We start from the raw sequence: 16,827 nt of genomic DNA on the forward strand, positions 1-16,827 counted from the left end.
GAAAAATAAAGGAAAGCAGTGACAATGCTAGCAGGCTTCCCCAGAGGAAGTTCTGGCAGCTTTAAACATCATGCAGCAACACAGTTCTCTCACTTGCTTCATATCCTCACCCTCACCAACTATTTTTTTTCCCACAAAGCCGAGTTTTCTCCATGGCTGTGATAGCTGAAACTCGCCCCAGTGTTGTGGCAATCAGTACCTGCCTACCCTTTTACCAAACAGCTGCTACAAAAGCAAACTCCCTGTGCTTGAGCGTGCAATCTGAACCTTGTTAGCCATAAGCAGAGCAGTGCTTCACTCTTGGCACTCTCTTTATTGAAGTAGGATGGCTTCCACCCCATGTTGAGCAATACCAAAACTTCTTTGGTCACACACAAGCCAAAACCTCTCCATTCATGTTTTCCTACTTACCAACACACAAAGAGACATAGCAGCAATTACACCAGTTTCACATACTGTTTGCAAGAGTTGCCAGCTCTCACTGTCACTCATTTGCAGGTTGGAAAGAATGCAGAATACTTACATTACAGGTGAGAATTAATCATCGCTAACTGCACTATGAACTAATTATTGCTATTAGAAATATTTATAAAGGGTGAAACAACACAAACTTACTACGCAGGCCTTAAGTGCATTATCCACAGTTGTCTATGTAATTAAAAAATTCACAGCCATATTCTATTTTGACAGATAGTCTGCTAGCTCTGCTTTACCTGCAAATGATGCCAATTCAAACAGGAACAAATTAAGGATCTAACATTATTTACACAAACCTTCAGGTGAAGCCTGCAATCTGACACACTTGTACATTATCACAACTTTGGGATAGATTCAGACTGCAGTCCTGGCACCTCAATCACCCAGACTGTTATATACAGAACAAGCTAGGCTCGATACCTTTCTGAGACATGCTTCTGGGTTTTTTTTTTCCCCCATAAAAAAAAAAAAAAAAAAAAAAAAAAAAATCAGGATATGGTGAGAGGAGGAGGAGGAGGAAGCATGTGGACTTCATCTTGACATTGAGTCAGGATGCAGACAGGACAGACACTTCCAAACCAGCAGCTGGAGCTCTGGTAATACACAGGTAGTCATTAATGTCAACAAAACAATATTGACCTCTGAACTCTCTAGCTATAACATCAGTTATCTTCCAAGCAGTATGAAAATCTTAGTATCAATCTTGACTTCTACTGTACTCATATGCCTCAACTTATTCCTTATGTCACTAATTACGTGCCTTGGGACTGATACTGAAAGAGTGGCTCTGGACCATTAGGCTAACCTGTGCATCAGTGCTGCCCTGCAGACCAACAATAGCAAAATGCTTCAATAAAACTATCCACGTGCATTTATGGCTGACACCTCAGTACCAAAGAGACCAAATTAAACAGTTATTTATAAACAGAATTTTCCCTAACTGCTGCTATCATCAACATTAAAAGGCCTCAAACCTACTTCAGGCACAGCAAGAAAATAGGAAGAGAGTTGTGCTTTGGCAACAAACCAGACTGAAAGCAACTTTCCTCTTGAATGAACAAGCATAACCAAAGATGTTACACTACTACTGCCTCCTCCCCAAAAGCAAAGAGGCTCGGGCCACCAACCAGTGAACTGAATCAACTTGCTAGATGCTTTAAACAAAAGGTACAAGTTCCTAAAACTTACTTAAAAACAAGCTGTTCCACAAAGGGCAACCAAACAGCCCTGCTTGTTATTTCATAGGCTAATGCGCGTGCTTCGGTAGGGCACCCACTGAGTGATGAATTCACACTTCCACTGTAAGACACTCTTTAGAAAAGAACTCTGAACTAAAAAGCTCAGAGCATTTTGCTATTTCCTACTTCTCTGTCAGGACTCTTATTTATGTAAGATTAGAGCAGCCAGGCAATAGATTTATAAACCAGAAAAAAAAAAAAACACCAAACAAGGAGAGTTTCATACTCTTCTTTATAGGCTAGTTTCAGAAATAGACACAAAGCAGCATGACAGATACAAATGCAATTGTTAGAAAACATCAACAAAACAATCCCCAAAACAAACAGTAAACATATCAGCACACATATAATAATCTCTGGAGGCCCCCCCACCTGGAAACTATTTAAAGTCATCCAAGCATGCAAAAAGTACTGTCAGCCATTCAGCTGAGCAGCCCTTCCCCTGCCCTCCTCAGGACCTTTGAGGACAGCTACAAGAAACGCAAGCATGGTTCAGCTCCTCTTCTTCCCCTGCCTTCCCCAGAGAAGAAATCAACACCAACCTGCAGTTGGGAGGTGGATCTAAGGTGATGTCAGCCAATTCCTTCTGAATCCTGTGGCAATAAAAGCAAAAAAGGAACAAAGGTAAGTCACTGTGTAGGACAGCAGTTAACACTTACGCCTTACAGACATATAATGTCACCGCGAGTTTGCAACACTACATAAAGCAGGGGAACATTCAGTTATAGCCTCCCACCCATCTGAGCACACTAAGCAGCACAGACACCCTATTACAGAGGCAGAAAAGCAGACAGGCACTGCAAACTGAGCCCAGAGAGGTGCATCACTCTGCACTCCCACAACAATTCCAACCACAAGGGCAGTGGAAAAGATTGTCCTCTTTACTCTGCCAGCCAGTCTGTAAGTGAGGGGGATCCCTCTGCGAATGCGATGCACCAAGGGCTAGGAGGAAACCACAGTCAAAAAGAAAATTTGTCTTGCTGGACTGAAAGCAGCAGTCATCACCAAATTGGATCCACTCTGCTGCTCATCATCACCCTGAGAAAGAAACACCAGTCCCAAGGGAGTGAGCAACTGCAAAATTCCTGAGGACACTTAAAGAAAAGGGAGTATCTATTTCCGAGGCTCCAGCACACTCCTGCAGCTTTTCCCTCCTCTAAGAACCATACCACATCCCCACATCCCTCCCCCCAGAATGCCAGACGCTCCCTCCCTTCACCACGCTCAGACAACACCCAGTGCTCCCTACCCGGACTATTCTGGGCTCAGCACCACACTGCTTTTGCCACAAAATACCCAACCAGCTATCATCCCCTTCCCTGGAGTCCCATTACTGTCACTCAAGCTTCCCCTCCGGATCTCTCCACCCTCTCTCCTCCTTTAAACTATGCCAGCGTCTCCTGCCTCTCTTCCACTTGTCATGCATGAGAACCACAACCTTTTCATACTTACAATCAGCAGGCTTGTAAAACTATCCTCTTTTTAAAATAGTTTAGGGCACGACATGTAAACACCACTTACTGCTATCTACGAGCTTGCCATGGAAACGTGCTGAGTGGAGATCTGGAAAAACCAAACTGCCTTAACCCCACAAAGCCACAGCGAACTTAGCTGTGATGACAGGACATTTGCATAAAACCCCAGCCACTTTTCACACCTGAAGACATAACCTCTCTGTGCTGCTTGGCAAAGCTCTGCATTGAGATAGTTTATTATTCTTACTGGAGCACTCTCAGTTAGCTTGAAAACTTCCATTTGTCAGCTTAACTCTCTGGAGCAGGATGATGCTGGACTTGGGTGAAACAGAATAAATAAGAAAGAATAACAGCTCTTTTCTTTAAAAAAAAAAAAAAAAAAAAAAGAACAACAAAAAAACCTGAATGGCTCCAAGAGTGTGTGCTGATGAAAAAAGCTGACTGTCATAGCATTTCTCTCACATACAGACATTACTTTGGAACAAAAACGATTTCATCCTCAAAAACTGCCCCTAAAACACTATGTGCCATAAGCAAAACCTATTTTAGAGCAGAATGTGCACAAGTGGATGTGCAAGTGGATTATTTATTTTACTTCACATCGAGTCATATACCAAAAATTCAATATAAGCGATGAACAGTCAGAAAAGCAGCAATACATTCAGGGGGGGAGATTTAGAGCTACATTACACCACTTCCACTGATTATATGCACCCTTCCAGTGCAGGTGGTTTAATAAAGCCCCAAATCTCCCTTTCATCAAGCAAACTCAAAATTCTTCACAAGCATTAATTAATCCTCAGAGCAGAAAAAAAAAAAAAAAAATCCATTATATATTCATCCCAATCTACAGAGAGGAAGACTGATGTTGAAATTAAATGCTTTACCCAGGACCACAGAGCTGCCAGAAGCAGAGAAGGAATGAAGGTCCTACATACCAATCCTACGTCCCTACTGCTGACACAAACAAGGAAAAGGAAAGAGACTGGAGATAATTGGGGAGCAGCATGACAGCCAGGTGGAAGAAGAGACGGGAAAACACTTGGGATGGAATTGAGGCAGAAGCAGGATAAGAGCCCAGAGCACAGGAAATCTGGGCACATTCACTACACAGTGAGGCTGAAAAAGTGAGACAATGGCAGCTCAGTGTGGAAAGACTAATATAAGACTAAAATAAGTGATAGAGATGAGGAATGGGAGCAACAAGAGATCAGCAGAGGAACAGCAAAATCAAATGAGGAAGGAGAGAAGATGCAGCAAATCAGTGAGAAAACTGACTGCAGCCTCACCTCTTGGCACTGGTAGACAGCAGCTTAGAGTTTTTACTCATGCTGACTTTGCTTTCCTTCTTCTTAGGGGTGCTTGCCTCTTTCTCTGTCTGTTGGTTGGAGGATGAAGATGAGGAGGAGCTGGTGCTGGCCCTCGAATCGTCATCCGACATAGCGACCCCCCCACCACAACCCCAACCTGGAGAGGAGACACCACGGGGCGTGGGGAACAAACGGTGAATACACACACAGAGAAAGGCAGCTGATAATCTCACTCTGTGTTTAGGCTATACTCCCTTTAAAGGGTCCTCGTGTCTCCCTCTCCTCCTCAGGCGCTACAGTCAGGCAGGAGGAGCAGCAGCTGCTCCTGCACCATTAACGCTGAAGGAGAAAGGGACTTTCAAAGCTTCTTCTCAGGAAGCAGCGAAAGAAGGGACTGGAACAAGGACAACCACAAGGCTCAGGGAAGCTCACAGCAATTCCTTCTAATCTCCCATGCAAGAGAAGCCATCAGAACCTACCAACAGCCAGTCTAGGGTGCAAGGGACAAAAATGGAGCAGCTTGGGCCTCTGCGGTGGGAGGGAACTGGGAAGGGATGGGCTGAGGGTGACTACTGCCAGCACTGGGATGGAAGTGGGGCATCGGGGTGAGATCCCAACGGAGGATCCCTGAGCAAAACCTGTGCCCTCTGTATCAAAACCCATGCCTGCTAGATCGGGTGTTGGGAGCACTGTGGGGCATAAAGGGACGAGAGAAACAGGGGGGCTAGGGGACAGGAGCACATGGGGGGGCCCACTGAGGCCCGCTGCACTGCAAGGCACACCGGCAAGCGGGGCTGTGCTGAGGGGGGGGAGGGGGAGAGGAAAAGCAGGGCCAAGGCCTAGCGGGGTGAGGGCCCGGGGAGCAGCGGGGGGGGGGAAGGGGGTCAGCTCTTCCATGCGGGCAGCCCGGGGCAGGAGGCAGAGCGGGGGGCGCCGCGGGGCAGGGCTGGCCCCGAAGGGAACCGGGAGCCGTCGGGAGAGAGGGGGCACCCGGCAGAGCCGGCGGACGCCGGGGGGGGGAGGCGGGGGGGGGGGTGGGGGGGGCCCCGGGGCAGGGGGGGGGGGCCGGGGGGGGCCGGCACCGGGCCGCCTTCCTCCCGAGGCCGCGGCCCCGGGGCAGCCCCCCGCCGGACGCCCCCTCCGCTGCCCGGGGAGAGCCGGGGGCCGGGGGAGCCGGGCGCACTCCCCCGGCGAAGGGCCCGCAGGCCGGGCAGCGAGGGGCAGGGGGGACAGCGGTACCTGACAGCCCCGGGCGCGATCCCCCTGCCCCGCCGCCTCCCGCCCCATCGTCGGGCCGCGGCCGGCCCTGCCCCTCGCCCCTGCCCCCGGGAGCGGCGGGGAGGACGGCGAGGGTTGCCCCGTCCCCGTACCTCTCCCTTTGTGTCTGGCTGCTCCTCCTCGGTGCGGCTGGGCCTGGCCACTCGTGTCTCTCTCGCTGGGAGAGAAGCGGAAGTGCTGCAACAGCAACTATTAAACAGGCAATGGCTTCCCTAGCTGCCTCCCCCACCGCCGAGCGGGGCTGGGGGGCGGCGGGGCCGGGGCGACACCCGGCGCGGCCTCACGGCGAGCGGGGATCGGGGGGAGCTCGGGGAGCCCCGCTCCGGGGCTGGGGGGGATCCCGGCAGCCGCAGCCTCCCCCCTCCCCTTCGGCGGGTGCTGGGGAAGGAAGAAAGGGGCGATCGGAGGGGACGGGAGTTCGTAATGGGGATCCTCGGGAAAGTGCGCTGCAGAGGTGCCGGCTGTGAGGGTAACCCCGGCTGCCGTCTGCGCTTCAGTGCCAAAGCCCCAAAGGGACGAGGTGGAAGCAGGTGGCTGAGAGAGGGGCAAGCTGCCTTAAGGCTGAGCTGAGCCGGTGCTGTTGGGTCCGAGGGGGGGAAGGGGGGTGCTTTTTGCTTTCCCTCTATTCTCACTTCTCACCTGCTTTGTCCCTCCAGCACCAGCAGCAACTTCTCACCTGTCTCAGTTGGAATGCAATAAGAAAAAAAAAAAAAAAAAAAAAAAGAGCCCAGCCCAAACCCCCACACATCGAGCCCCGAAGGAGCCCCGTCAGCTCTCACCTGTTCCGGCCCCACCGCAACAGCTGGATGTCCCCTGCCCCCCAGGTCAGCCCCGAGCCCGCAGCAGCGCTCGCCTTCACCCGGAGTTCAGGATTCCATTGTCCCCCACGCTGCACTCGGTGACATCACTGACACACAAAGAAGGGGCACTTCGTGATGTCATCAGCGCTTGCTAGGAGAGGGAACGAAATCCTGGGCTCGGGGCTTTGCAGCCTCAGTGAGAAAAATCCCCTTCCATTTTCCAAAGGTAAAACTATCGGGGATATTTATTTTTCCCCGAGTCCCCGGCGGGAGCAGCAGTCAGCCGGCTGGGGTGCTGTTGCATTGTGCTTTCCGGGCTCCTTACTCTTCTCCCCGAAATACTGGCGGCCGATCCCTCGCTCCCTTCCCGCCCCGGGAAGCGAAGCACCGTGGCTGTGGCAGCCGGCACCCCCAGCCAGCAGCCCACGCCGGCCCGGAGCCACGCCAAGCGGCCGCCCGTGGGCTGCAGCCGGGGTCAGTTTGGCTCAGCGCCGCCACTTTCCACCGCGCACCGAGGGATCCCGTCTCGAATTACTTGACGGCCGAAAATACAATGGCTGTCGCCACCGTGCATCATCATAATTAATAGGACTTTGTGTTTTCATCGTTGCTCCTGCTGGAGGACCGGCGGTCTGCGGGCGCAGAGCGGGGTCACCGCGATTCGGCAGGGCGAGGGGGCTGCACGACAAAACGGGGGGGCGAAAGGACTCCCGGCCCCGGGACAGCTCGGGGCATGCAGCGCTGCTTCGCGGCTGCCAGGTGCGGGGTGAGGCGGGGGGCGGCCGGGTCGCCCGGGGCCGGGGGGGGTAGCGCTGCGCCCGGCCCCGCACGCCAAGATGGCCCCAGCGGGCGGTGCGCGGTTCGCCACTGAGGGGTGCGGCGGGCTGAGAGCCCAACAAGGCTCCCTCCGGCCTGCCCGCTTGGGGCCTGCGTGCTGCCTGCTGTGCGGCCCGGCCTCTGCCCGGCTGTCTCGCAGAGGCTACGCGTGATGGTGGGCTGGAGGAGCTGGGGCACTGCTCTCCCGGGCGTAGCCCATGCAGATGAAACAGGGGGCAGATGGACCTCGAAGTGAACCTTGTTTCACCTCCTGGGTTAATCCCCGGTCTCCCCAACAAACTTGCTGCCCGGTCTCCCGTGTGGTTGAACAGTGAAGGATATTAGATAGGCACGCCAATGACATTGTAAGAGTCATGCTAATAGAAGAAGGAATTCTACTGCAATTTCACACTTGCTGTTTTGTTTGTTTCCCAGCCGCCAGTCTTTCCTATCTCTGGCATTGCGTATTAGGACATGGTGAATTGTCCTCCACAAACAGCTGGCAAGCAGAGCCAGCCTACCTAGTTTCACCTATGCGAATGGCACTTGTGAAGTCCTTTAGAAAATGTAGAGCTTTGATACATTCACGATTGACAAAGGCCTCACAGGAAATGGTCAGGCTGGATGGGGCACTGTGCACCCTGATGTAGCTGTATGTATCCCTGTTCACTGCAGAGCAGTTGGACTAGATGACCTTTGGGGGTCCCTTCCAACTCAAATGATTCTATGATTCTGTTGTGAAATAATATGTCATGAAAACTGGCATTTAAATAAAATTGGGTGATCTGGATCACTCTGTGTCCCTTGTTGATGAAAGGGGGACCGAATTTAACTCTCTGCTTCACAGCAGTTAGCAGTCTGTCACTGTCCTCCTAACTCGTGCATGGAACTTTGGAGGATGAGACTGGTGATACAAGCAATGGGCATGGGAGATGAGAGGACACAAATCACTTGGCTTCACAAATGCCACTTCTTATAGAACAAGTTTTAAAAACAGAAGACCTTCACTTTCACTGAAAACAAACCTCTAGCCCTTTCCTGTCATCACAGGAAACCTGCCTGAAAGTCAAGTAAGACAACTGATATTAATAATGAAAGCCCTTCATTTCTGTAACAGTGTGCAGGGAAAACAAAGATTTTTACAAATTTGCACACACATACTTTTCTTATGCTATCAAGTTTGTTGCAGACTGACCTTTTCCACAACATATGATTTTTAGTAAGTCTGTTCAAAGTATTATGATAACCAGCACCAGTTGTTACTTACTTTGAAGCTTACCCAAAAAGGCACTCTCTGAAAGTATTTACTAACGTCTTCTCTTCAACTGTTTCAGTGACAGCTCCCACTGTATGTTATGGCTCATCTTCTAGCTCATGGCCAGGACCAGGCAATGTGCTGCTCTCCTGTGCTAGTCACACCATACCCCTCGCCAGAGAGAGAAAGAGACCCAAGGATCCAGCTAGACCCAAGGATCCAGTTTCTGTGCCCTGAGATGTTATTGCAGCTTTCTCACTCATGATTATCCTACCAGCCCTGCACAGACACTGAAGCACTGCAAGAGTCTAGAAAAAGTTCCTTTTGTATTTTCTAGCAAATAGGTGAACTAGCTCCTCTAATCCAATGTCTCCCCATCTTGAGAATTTTGATAAATCCCATGATCTGCTTCTATTTCTTTCCTGTGAAGTGTACACACTTCATCAGGTGAGATTTCCTTCTTACTTGTGCTTCCTCTTTCTGTCTCCTAACTTTTTAAAATTATTAATACTCTTATTATTATGGCCAAGTTGTACGAAGGACTTGCAGAGAAAAAATGATCCAGATTATTCACTTTTTGTGTGCCCCAAGCTTTTTTAATCTATGGCGCTAGCTCTAAGCAGCAACTGAATAAGACTAGTCAGTTTTCCCTCTGGATAGACTTTGGAGGAGGCTGCGAGGCTAGATGACTGGAGTCGAGTTGCCTTTGGGGCTTTGAGCTTAATTCACAGCAGAATCTAGCCAATTCAAATAAAATTGAGCCTGATGCTAGGGGAAGGTGACTAGGATTAGTTCCTTTGTACCATCTCAGATCCAGATATCTTTTCAGCATTATTCCTGGCTGGTTTATTTGGGCCCAAGCCAAAGCCCTTCATATTTTCAGCAGTTCCAGTGAGTTTTGCATCAGGCTTCGTGGGGAGTAGAAAAAAATGATCGTCTGTTTGGCTCTCCTGATGTCAGCTCACTACTAATGTCTTGCATGTCAGTGGCTGCGGGAAGGCCAGAAACATGTTGCTATCCCGCACAGTCCTGTGATGACACACTTTGTCTTTTCTGTGTGACTCTATGACATAAGGTCAGATGGCAAGGAAAATCTGTGATGAGCTCAAGATTCACGACAAAACTATTTGAATAAAGCTAGGCAGAATCTCTGAATTGGGCCAAAAGAGGAAGGAACTTCATTCAAATGAGAGAAAAGGTAACAGAAAATGCAAGTGCTCATTACAGTGACAAAAGGGTAATGAATCTATAGGGTTACTCTACAGTTTCCTGCTCACAACTCTCTTGCCATAACTTAGTGATGCAGCCCAACTTCCGTTGCTGTAATTTTCTCAAACAGTATGACTTTTAAGTCCTTAGAGCTACATCTTCTTCAGTTCGATTCTTTATAGAAGGGTCCACAGATAGAAAAAGACTTGTTTTCTTTGCTTTTATTCCAGTGCCAGAGAGAACTTTATTGTGGAGGGAAAAACTTTGGTCTCCTTGTCAGACCACTGCTATTTGCCGCTTGCTTTTTGTTTTGTTTGAGACTAGTACTGGGAGCTCTCTGAAGGCCTTGGTGAAAGACTGTTGTGTGAGCAGAAAGTCCCATTACAGATTTTGGCCTTATTAAAGTCCTGGCCAAACTCCCACAGACTGGAGAGTGGCTGGAAATCAATTCCAAAGGCTTACGAGGAAGTATAGTTATGTGTAGCCATCCCTTTATGCTATTGCTATGCTGCTTTCTTTCATGCCTCTCCTGCAATGGGATGTGGTTCATTTTGGTAACTGAAAAGCTAAAGATGACGAGATCAATTCAGTTTTGCAACATCATAAGAAGTTTCATGAGAAACTGCCTTGGATTAATCCTTAAAATTGCTTTACCTTGAAGATACAATGATTCACTGCTTTCTCAGTTTACCAGATAGTTAGTACTCAGTGCTGTGCACTGCGAGATATATGACTCTTCTTCTGTTGATGTCTCTAGCAATCACTCTGCTGATTCTCATTTTCCCTCCTATAAGAGAAGAGAATGATGTTAACTGAGAGTTAAACTGAAAATGTAAATTGAGGTGCTTGTACAAGCTTCACTCATAGTCACTCATTAGACTTCTCTGTCACTTACTTTTTGTGTTCGATGGATCTGCTTTTCTGCAGAAAGCTGATTCCCCAGTGGTCTCTGCTTCCTTTGGGCTTTGTGGTAGCTGTCTCGGCTTTTTTTTTTCTCTGTCTCTGCAGTGCATAGGCTCCCTGGACTGCAGTATTCCATACTCCTCAGCTTTTTCCTCCTGGCACTGTGTGCTTCCTCAGTTCAGATGTTTTTCCTGTTTCTGCTTCTTTTTCTGTTTACAGAAGGTACTGCTTTATGGTTTGTCATCAGCTTTCCATGTCTACATACCACATTTTTTTGGCAGCAGTACTCAGATCTTGAAGAAAGTGAAATTATTGTAGTAGATTAAGAAGTAGATGGATTGTCATCAATCAGTCCTGCACTATGAAGGCTCCCAGGACAACGGCATTGCTATTGGCAAGAGTCCTGGGAGAGGTGGAAGGCGTTGGCCAACATGACCCAGACAAGAGGACTTCTGGAGGCAGTGGGCTGAACAACAGCAAATGCACTATATTTTGCCACTTTTGCAAACTTACAAAAAATTCCAAGTTGCTGATTAAACATGTTTGCTTTTTATTTGTCACCACTGTATAGCCAGTGGCAATGGCCACTGTTGGACAAAACCAGTACTTGATGCTTTCCACTACAGTAACAAATAGACTGGGACATTCCTGGTGTAATACCAGATGTAGTTGAGAAAAAGCCAGTCTAGAACAGTTTTGCCAACGTAAAGTGCAGCTCTTGATGTTGTGTTTTGTCCATACAACTGCCTGCACAACAATCCTCAGAGCTTTTTTTCTGGTGTAAACTTAACCTTGAAATGTGTCTGTCTTGTAACAAAACAGTCAGAGAAGAGAACTGCTGGGAATGGCTCATTAATAGCGTACGCTCATGGCTTATGCCTCTGCCTTTGTTGAGTGCTTTGTGAAATCCAGATGAAAAGGAAAGTATTTTTCATACTGTCGACAGAATGTTACAGGTTGACCATAGTCTCTGAAGATGTACCTTGGAATTTCTCTTGCTCATTGTGGAGATGCAGATCCACAATAAGTCGTACAAAATGTTGGTCTATAGTGTTGAGTGGGCTATTTAAGAACTCAGCAATAAATGGACAAAATAACATTCCCAGTATCCGAGACAAAGGAGTTTCTCATTGTATAAGTAATACTTCATACCTACAGTTCTTTATTTCTGCCCTTTCAAATATTTCTCTGTGTCCCAGTATGTGTCACTCTTGCTCAGATGGGTTAGCACAAGAAAATCTGCTTTGCTTGCTTATACACTGAATTGGTAATAATCTTATTCTAGTTTATTCTTTCTACTAAAAAAAAAAAAAAAAAAAAAAGTGATTCTCTGCTCCAATTCTGTGGATTTGTAAATCCATGCAGGGTAAAAATCCACATGTCCTAACTTCTCAGAAAATGTATTTAGTGAGGATTTCAATTGACTCTTTCAACCTCTGCCTCCTCATCTAACAAAGGTTCTTCTCAACAGAGAAGGATCAGGAGAGGTGTTCAGGGCTTAGTAATTTCACTCTGTGGTTTGACTACAGTTCAAGACTTCAATGGTCTTCAACTGCAATTTTTCTCCCTAGGCCTCCTTATTATTACAGAGCCCTTCAAAAGGCAGCAATAGAAGCACTCAGATTTGTACAGATCCCTGATGCTACATTCTTGAGAAGCCAGTATATGGCACTTCTTTTCTTCTTTTTTTTTTTTTTTTTGGTCTGACCAGCACATGAAAACAAAGGATAGCTCATGCATCAGGTTTTTAACTATTACTTACATTTAACACTTACATCTTTTTTTTTTCTTCCATATTTCCCACATAACTTCCATAGTTAAAACAAAAAGGTACATGCTATTAAAAACTGCAGCATTTGTGAGCCTTTCATTTCAAAACTTCTTAAAAGCCACTGTCCCCCTTTTTTTTTCCCCTGATCTAGGCCATGGTAACTCTCAAGTGCCAAAGGTTACGGAAGTGTTCACAGCATGGACCAAGACTTCACACACACTGTTTGCTCATTATCCCTTCTCACGTTCGTGATCATAGAAAGTCCGTGTAGCATCTTCAGCAATTGCTTACAAGGAAGTAGAAGCTTAGGAAACCTAAACACCTCTGAATACTAATAGACATTTTGTTTTGTTGGGTAGCGTTGTATTGTTCTGCTCTGTTCCTATACAATTATAAAAGGCAGCTTTGAAATGTGGTTTCTTGCTAAGCTAAAGAATGTCACGTCAGTGGCCTGAAGGACAGCTAGATATTTCAGGCTTTGTCCACACAGGCACATTTCACACTTCACCTGAATACAACTACACAAGTATAGATAAACAAGCATCATCCTGCCTATGAACTGCTGTCTCGATGTAAAAATATTTTCTCCAGTTCGACTGGAACCCTTTCCAGAGTAACATAAGCCAAAATTGAAAAAAGTCTCACTTTGGTAGTGTTCACATGAGGACTATATCAGTATAATTATAGAACATTACGTAATATAATAAACTCTACTATTGTACAGATGTACTTTGGGAAACTTTATTCACAGTATAGTGAAATTGCTTCTCAAATCTTTTAATTCAGTGTTACTACAGAGTTAGATCTGAAGCAGCAGGTTCTTGCTTTCATGCTGTGTTTGCAGTCCTTTCTCAAATAATTCATTGCATTCTCTTTCTCTCTTTGACTTACCCTTACATTTCTCTCTCCTCAGAGCCCTACATAGGCTCTTTCTCCATATTTCTCTGGCCACAGTCCTCTGCTTCTCTTTTACATCTTCTGCTTTTTCTTCTTCACACTCTTCCTTGTTTCTGGCTTTTCATAACTCCCTGCAAGTGACTCCCTGAATTCCGTCTGGGGTGTCAAGTGTTGTCCTTCTTTTTAAACACATTTTCTCTAAGTGTATAAAATGGATGCTTAACTCCTCTTCCCCACTTCTTTCCAGGTGGTTGCTTCTCTAGCAAACAACACTATGTTAGTTCCTTCTAATTATTTCTTGCTTCTTTCTGACTTACAGGCTGTTCTTGAAATGCCTTGCAAATGCCCATGGAAGCAGCTTTCTCTCAAGAGATCAGTAATATAGCAAATACTCTACAGCCTCCCCTGTCCCACCCTGTTCTTTGAGAGCCACTATTTATTGCACCAGGTAGCATGAGAAAAATAGCAGCTCTCTGGAGAGAAACTATTTTTTCTTAAAACATAGCCAGGCTTTAAGGCCTGTGAACAGGTCACAATAACGTAATTGCAGAAACCTAATTCCTGTTTCAAGAGGTTTAAATTATTTCTCGGACAATATCACAAGTCACAAAATATTTTTATAGGACTTGATTTAGCTAGACATCTACCAATAGTCATCTGTGGTCACTTAGGCAAATGCAAAGAACAAGCCTCTTATCTCAGAATATAATATCTGTAGAACTGTGCAGCTTAGTGGCATTTTGGGTGGCAACTGTACCACACCTTGGAAGGGTTTCTTTGGAAAACTGAGGTTAAAAAAAATAATAATGAAAGGGACAGTGAACAACAGATGCTAAGAGCACTTCCTCCACCAGCTGTAGTCAGGAGGAAAGGGAGAAATTTTTTCACTTATTCATTGAGAATTTGCACACAAATTGATGTGCCCCCAGAAATGAGGTGTACATTTCAAATTCCAGAATTTGTGTGTTGACACTACAAACTACAGGAGGTCTTTATTGGACAGGCTGACAAGAGAGGCTTATTCATAGGATTTTTTTTTTTTAATGGCTAATAACAAAATGGAAAATGGAACATTGCCATTTTTCCTAGGAATTTGTTGTCAAGGAAAGTGGAGATTTTACAAATAGCAGAGACAGGACTAACACCTCTCCAATAGCGCTTCTAAATTCTGCCACTGTTTATATTTTAAACATTTGCTAACCTCAAAAATATGCCAATTTATTTTTTGGTGGTGTCACAGAAAGATGACACCACCCTTTCAAATATATAGTGTCACACAGGACAAACAATGCAATGCAATCGTCTGTCTGCACTCTGGGAAAGTGCAGGTTCATTCTTCATGAGAGTATTTTGCTAGTTTGCCTTGTATTCAAATTCATCAGGCCTCACACACTGGATGATGAAGTCAATAAGGGTCTTTCTTACTATTAGCTTGATCTGTTTCAAACCAAGTCAATGAGTAGTAGCAGATTTTCTGGAAGGAACTCATTAATGGAAATGCTGCTGCTTTCTGCAACTCCCAGGTATCCAATGGAAGAATCCTTTAGTTGCCATAATGTCTGTTGCATCCTTGTGTTGTGGCTGTGTCACTCAGATATTACGATCTTCTTTAATTTAGCTTCCTTGATCTCCTTTCAGCTATGCTTTTTCTCCTGCTGTGCAATATTATTTTTGTGTCTTCTAGTTTATGTGCTATTGGCAGCCCTTGCTCTCCACTTATCAGAAAAGGAAGAGAGAGGACAGCGTCACACTTGAATGATTTTTTATAAGGTTGGGATATATAGTAGGTTTCACAATAAGATAGCCTGGCCAATAGAGTTTGTACGTATGGATTTTTCGGTTTCTTTGCAGCTATGGGATCAGCTTGCACAGTAAAAGAGAAAAAAAAGGAAAAAAAAAAAAAAAAAGCAAAGAGAGATTCTGTTTTTGCACTGGGATAATTCTATTGACTTCAGCAGGTTTACTTCAGATTTTTGCTGGAACAAAGGGAGTTCAGAGTCAAGCCCAATGGATCCGTTTACAGCGCTTTTGGAGACACCAATTTACTCAGTCATTTGGAAAATCTTACTTCCATACTGCTGAAGATCTGGGATAATTCTCAATTCTAATGTATTAGGGGGTCTGCTCTGCAGTGTATAGATGTGTTTGCTTATAGAATTAGAAATCTGTAAACTTTATACACCAAGCCCTGCCTTCTCTTGTGTTTGAAGGCAAAGCAGAAAATAAGATGCATGGAGAATTTCCTGCCCCTGTGCAAAGAGAAAATCTCATGAGTGTTAGCCTCTAGCAAAGCTGGATACAGCCTCCCAGACTGTGATCATTTACACAGCCCTCAGGAGCAAACTCCAGCTAGACACAGCTCTGAGCACTTTCCTTCCTGGGCACAGGATGCCAGCAGCCTGCTGCAAGGAGTCCTATCCTGCTGGTTAGGATTTCTCTTGGCAGAGCCCATTCTGAGTGGAACCTTTGCTCCCTTTCATTGCAGGGACAGCATCCTGGCCCCTCTTAAATGGCTTAATGCCCTACCCTGATTCTGTAATGAGACAGGCTTAAGCAAGCCTACAAGTCAGGAAGGAAGGCTGCTTTCTCCATGTATCAGAGGGGATTACAAGAAGTATGCTTATTGACTTTGACCACACACCACTACCATTTTTCTTTTGAGGAAAGGGATTCTGTGGTTAAGTAAAAATATGGAAATGTTGCTGTTTGGAGCTTTGTTGACAGGTTGGATTTTTTTTGTTTTTTGTTTGTGTTCCCCAAGGTGTGAAATCACACTTGGCAAAAAGCATCTGAACGCTCAAATGTGTCATTTAGTGCCCTGAGTGTTTACATCCAAGCCTGTGCCACTGATGACACAACATGCTGCAGGAACAGAAGTCTGTTGGCTGGGAGCTGAACTGGTTTCCTAATTTGCACCTGTGTGCTGGCAGACAAGCATCCATCAGTTGCTGACTGCTGTGCTTCCTGGGTACAGTGGCACTGCCAGGGCTGAAAGCGTTTCTCAAAGTGCTGATGGGAGGGATAGGGTAGAAAAAGAGAAGATTAAGAAAAAAAAGGTAATAGAATTACAGGAAACAGAACTGGAAGGGTTGTCAGGAGGCTGGATTGACTATACCTGTGTAATTCCTGACAGATACAATTAAAAAAATCTCTTTGAAATGCATTATGGCCACAAAGCCAAAGATCGAATTTGTTAGAAATAAATCACTCTCTACATCTGCCAAATCTTAAAGCGCCGTTCCAGAGTGGTGGACAGCAGTTTGAGACACTGTGTAAAAGTTCTCATATCTTGTTTTATTTGACTTTGACTTTGTATAAAGTGTCTGTATAAAATATTTATCTCCAGAGTGGAAGAGTGTAGATATGCATGATTTTGTAACACTCTGCAGGAGATGGAA

The 16,827-nt window shown here is 46.0% G+C and overlaps 1 protein-coding gene across 2 annotated transcripts in view; it reads right to left on the reverse strand.

Annotated features, from left to right (window-relative positions):
* Nucleotides 1-5,976, reverse strand: part of LOC122189812 (ubiquitin-conjugating enzyme E2 E1) — a 43,105-nt gene extending 37,129 nt beyond the window's left edge. Inside the window, exons 1-3 of one of the 2 annotated variants that reach the window (XM_042889194.1) lie at nt 5,871-5,976; nt 4,480-4,568; nt 2,258-2,308 (exon numbers count right to left, since the gene is read on the reverse strand). In XM_042889194.1, coding sequence (XP_042745128.1) covers nt 2,258-2,308; nt 4,480-4,520 — 92 coding nt within the window. In that variant the 5' untranslated portion in view covers nt 4,521-4,568; nt 5,871-5,976. Of the gene's footprint in view, nt 1-2,257; nt 2,309-4,479; nt 4,658-5,870 lie in introns of both variants that reach the window. The other variant, XM_042889193.1, reaches the window with a different exon arrangement.
* Nucleotides 5,977-16,827: the final 10,851 nt, after the last annotated feature.

This window comes from Lagopus leucura, unplaced genomic scaffold (genome assembly GCF_019238085.1).
Source record: "Lagopus leucura isolate 7727_CA_CO unplaced genomic scaffold, USGS_WTPT01 Super-Scaffold_100157, whole genome shotgun sequence".
Lineage (NCBI taxonomy): Eukaryota > Metazoa > Chordata > Aves > Galliformes > Phasianidae > Lagopus > Lagopus leucura.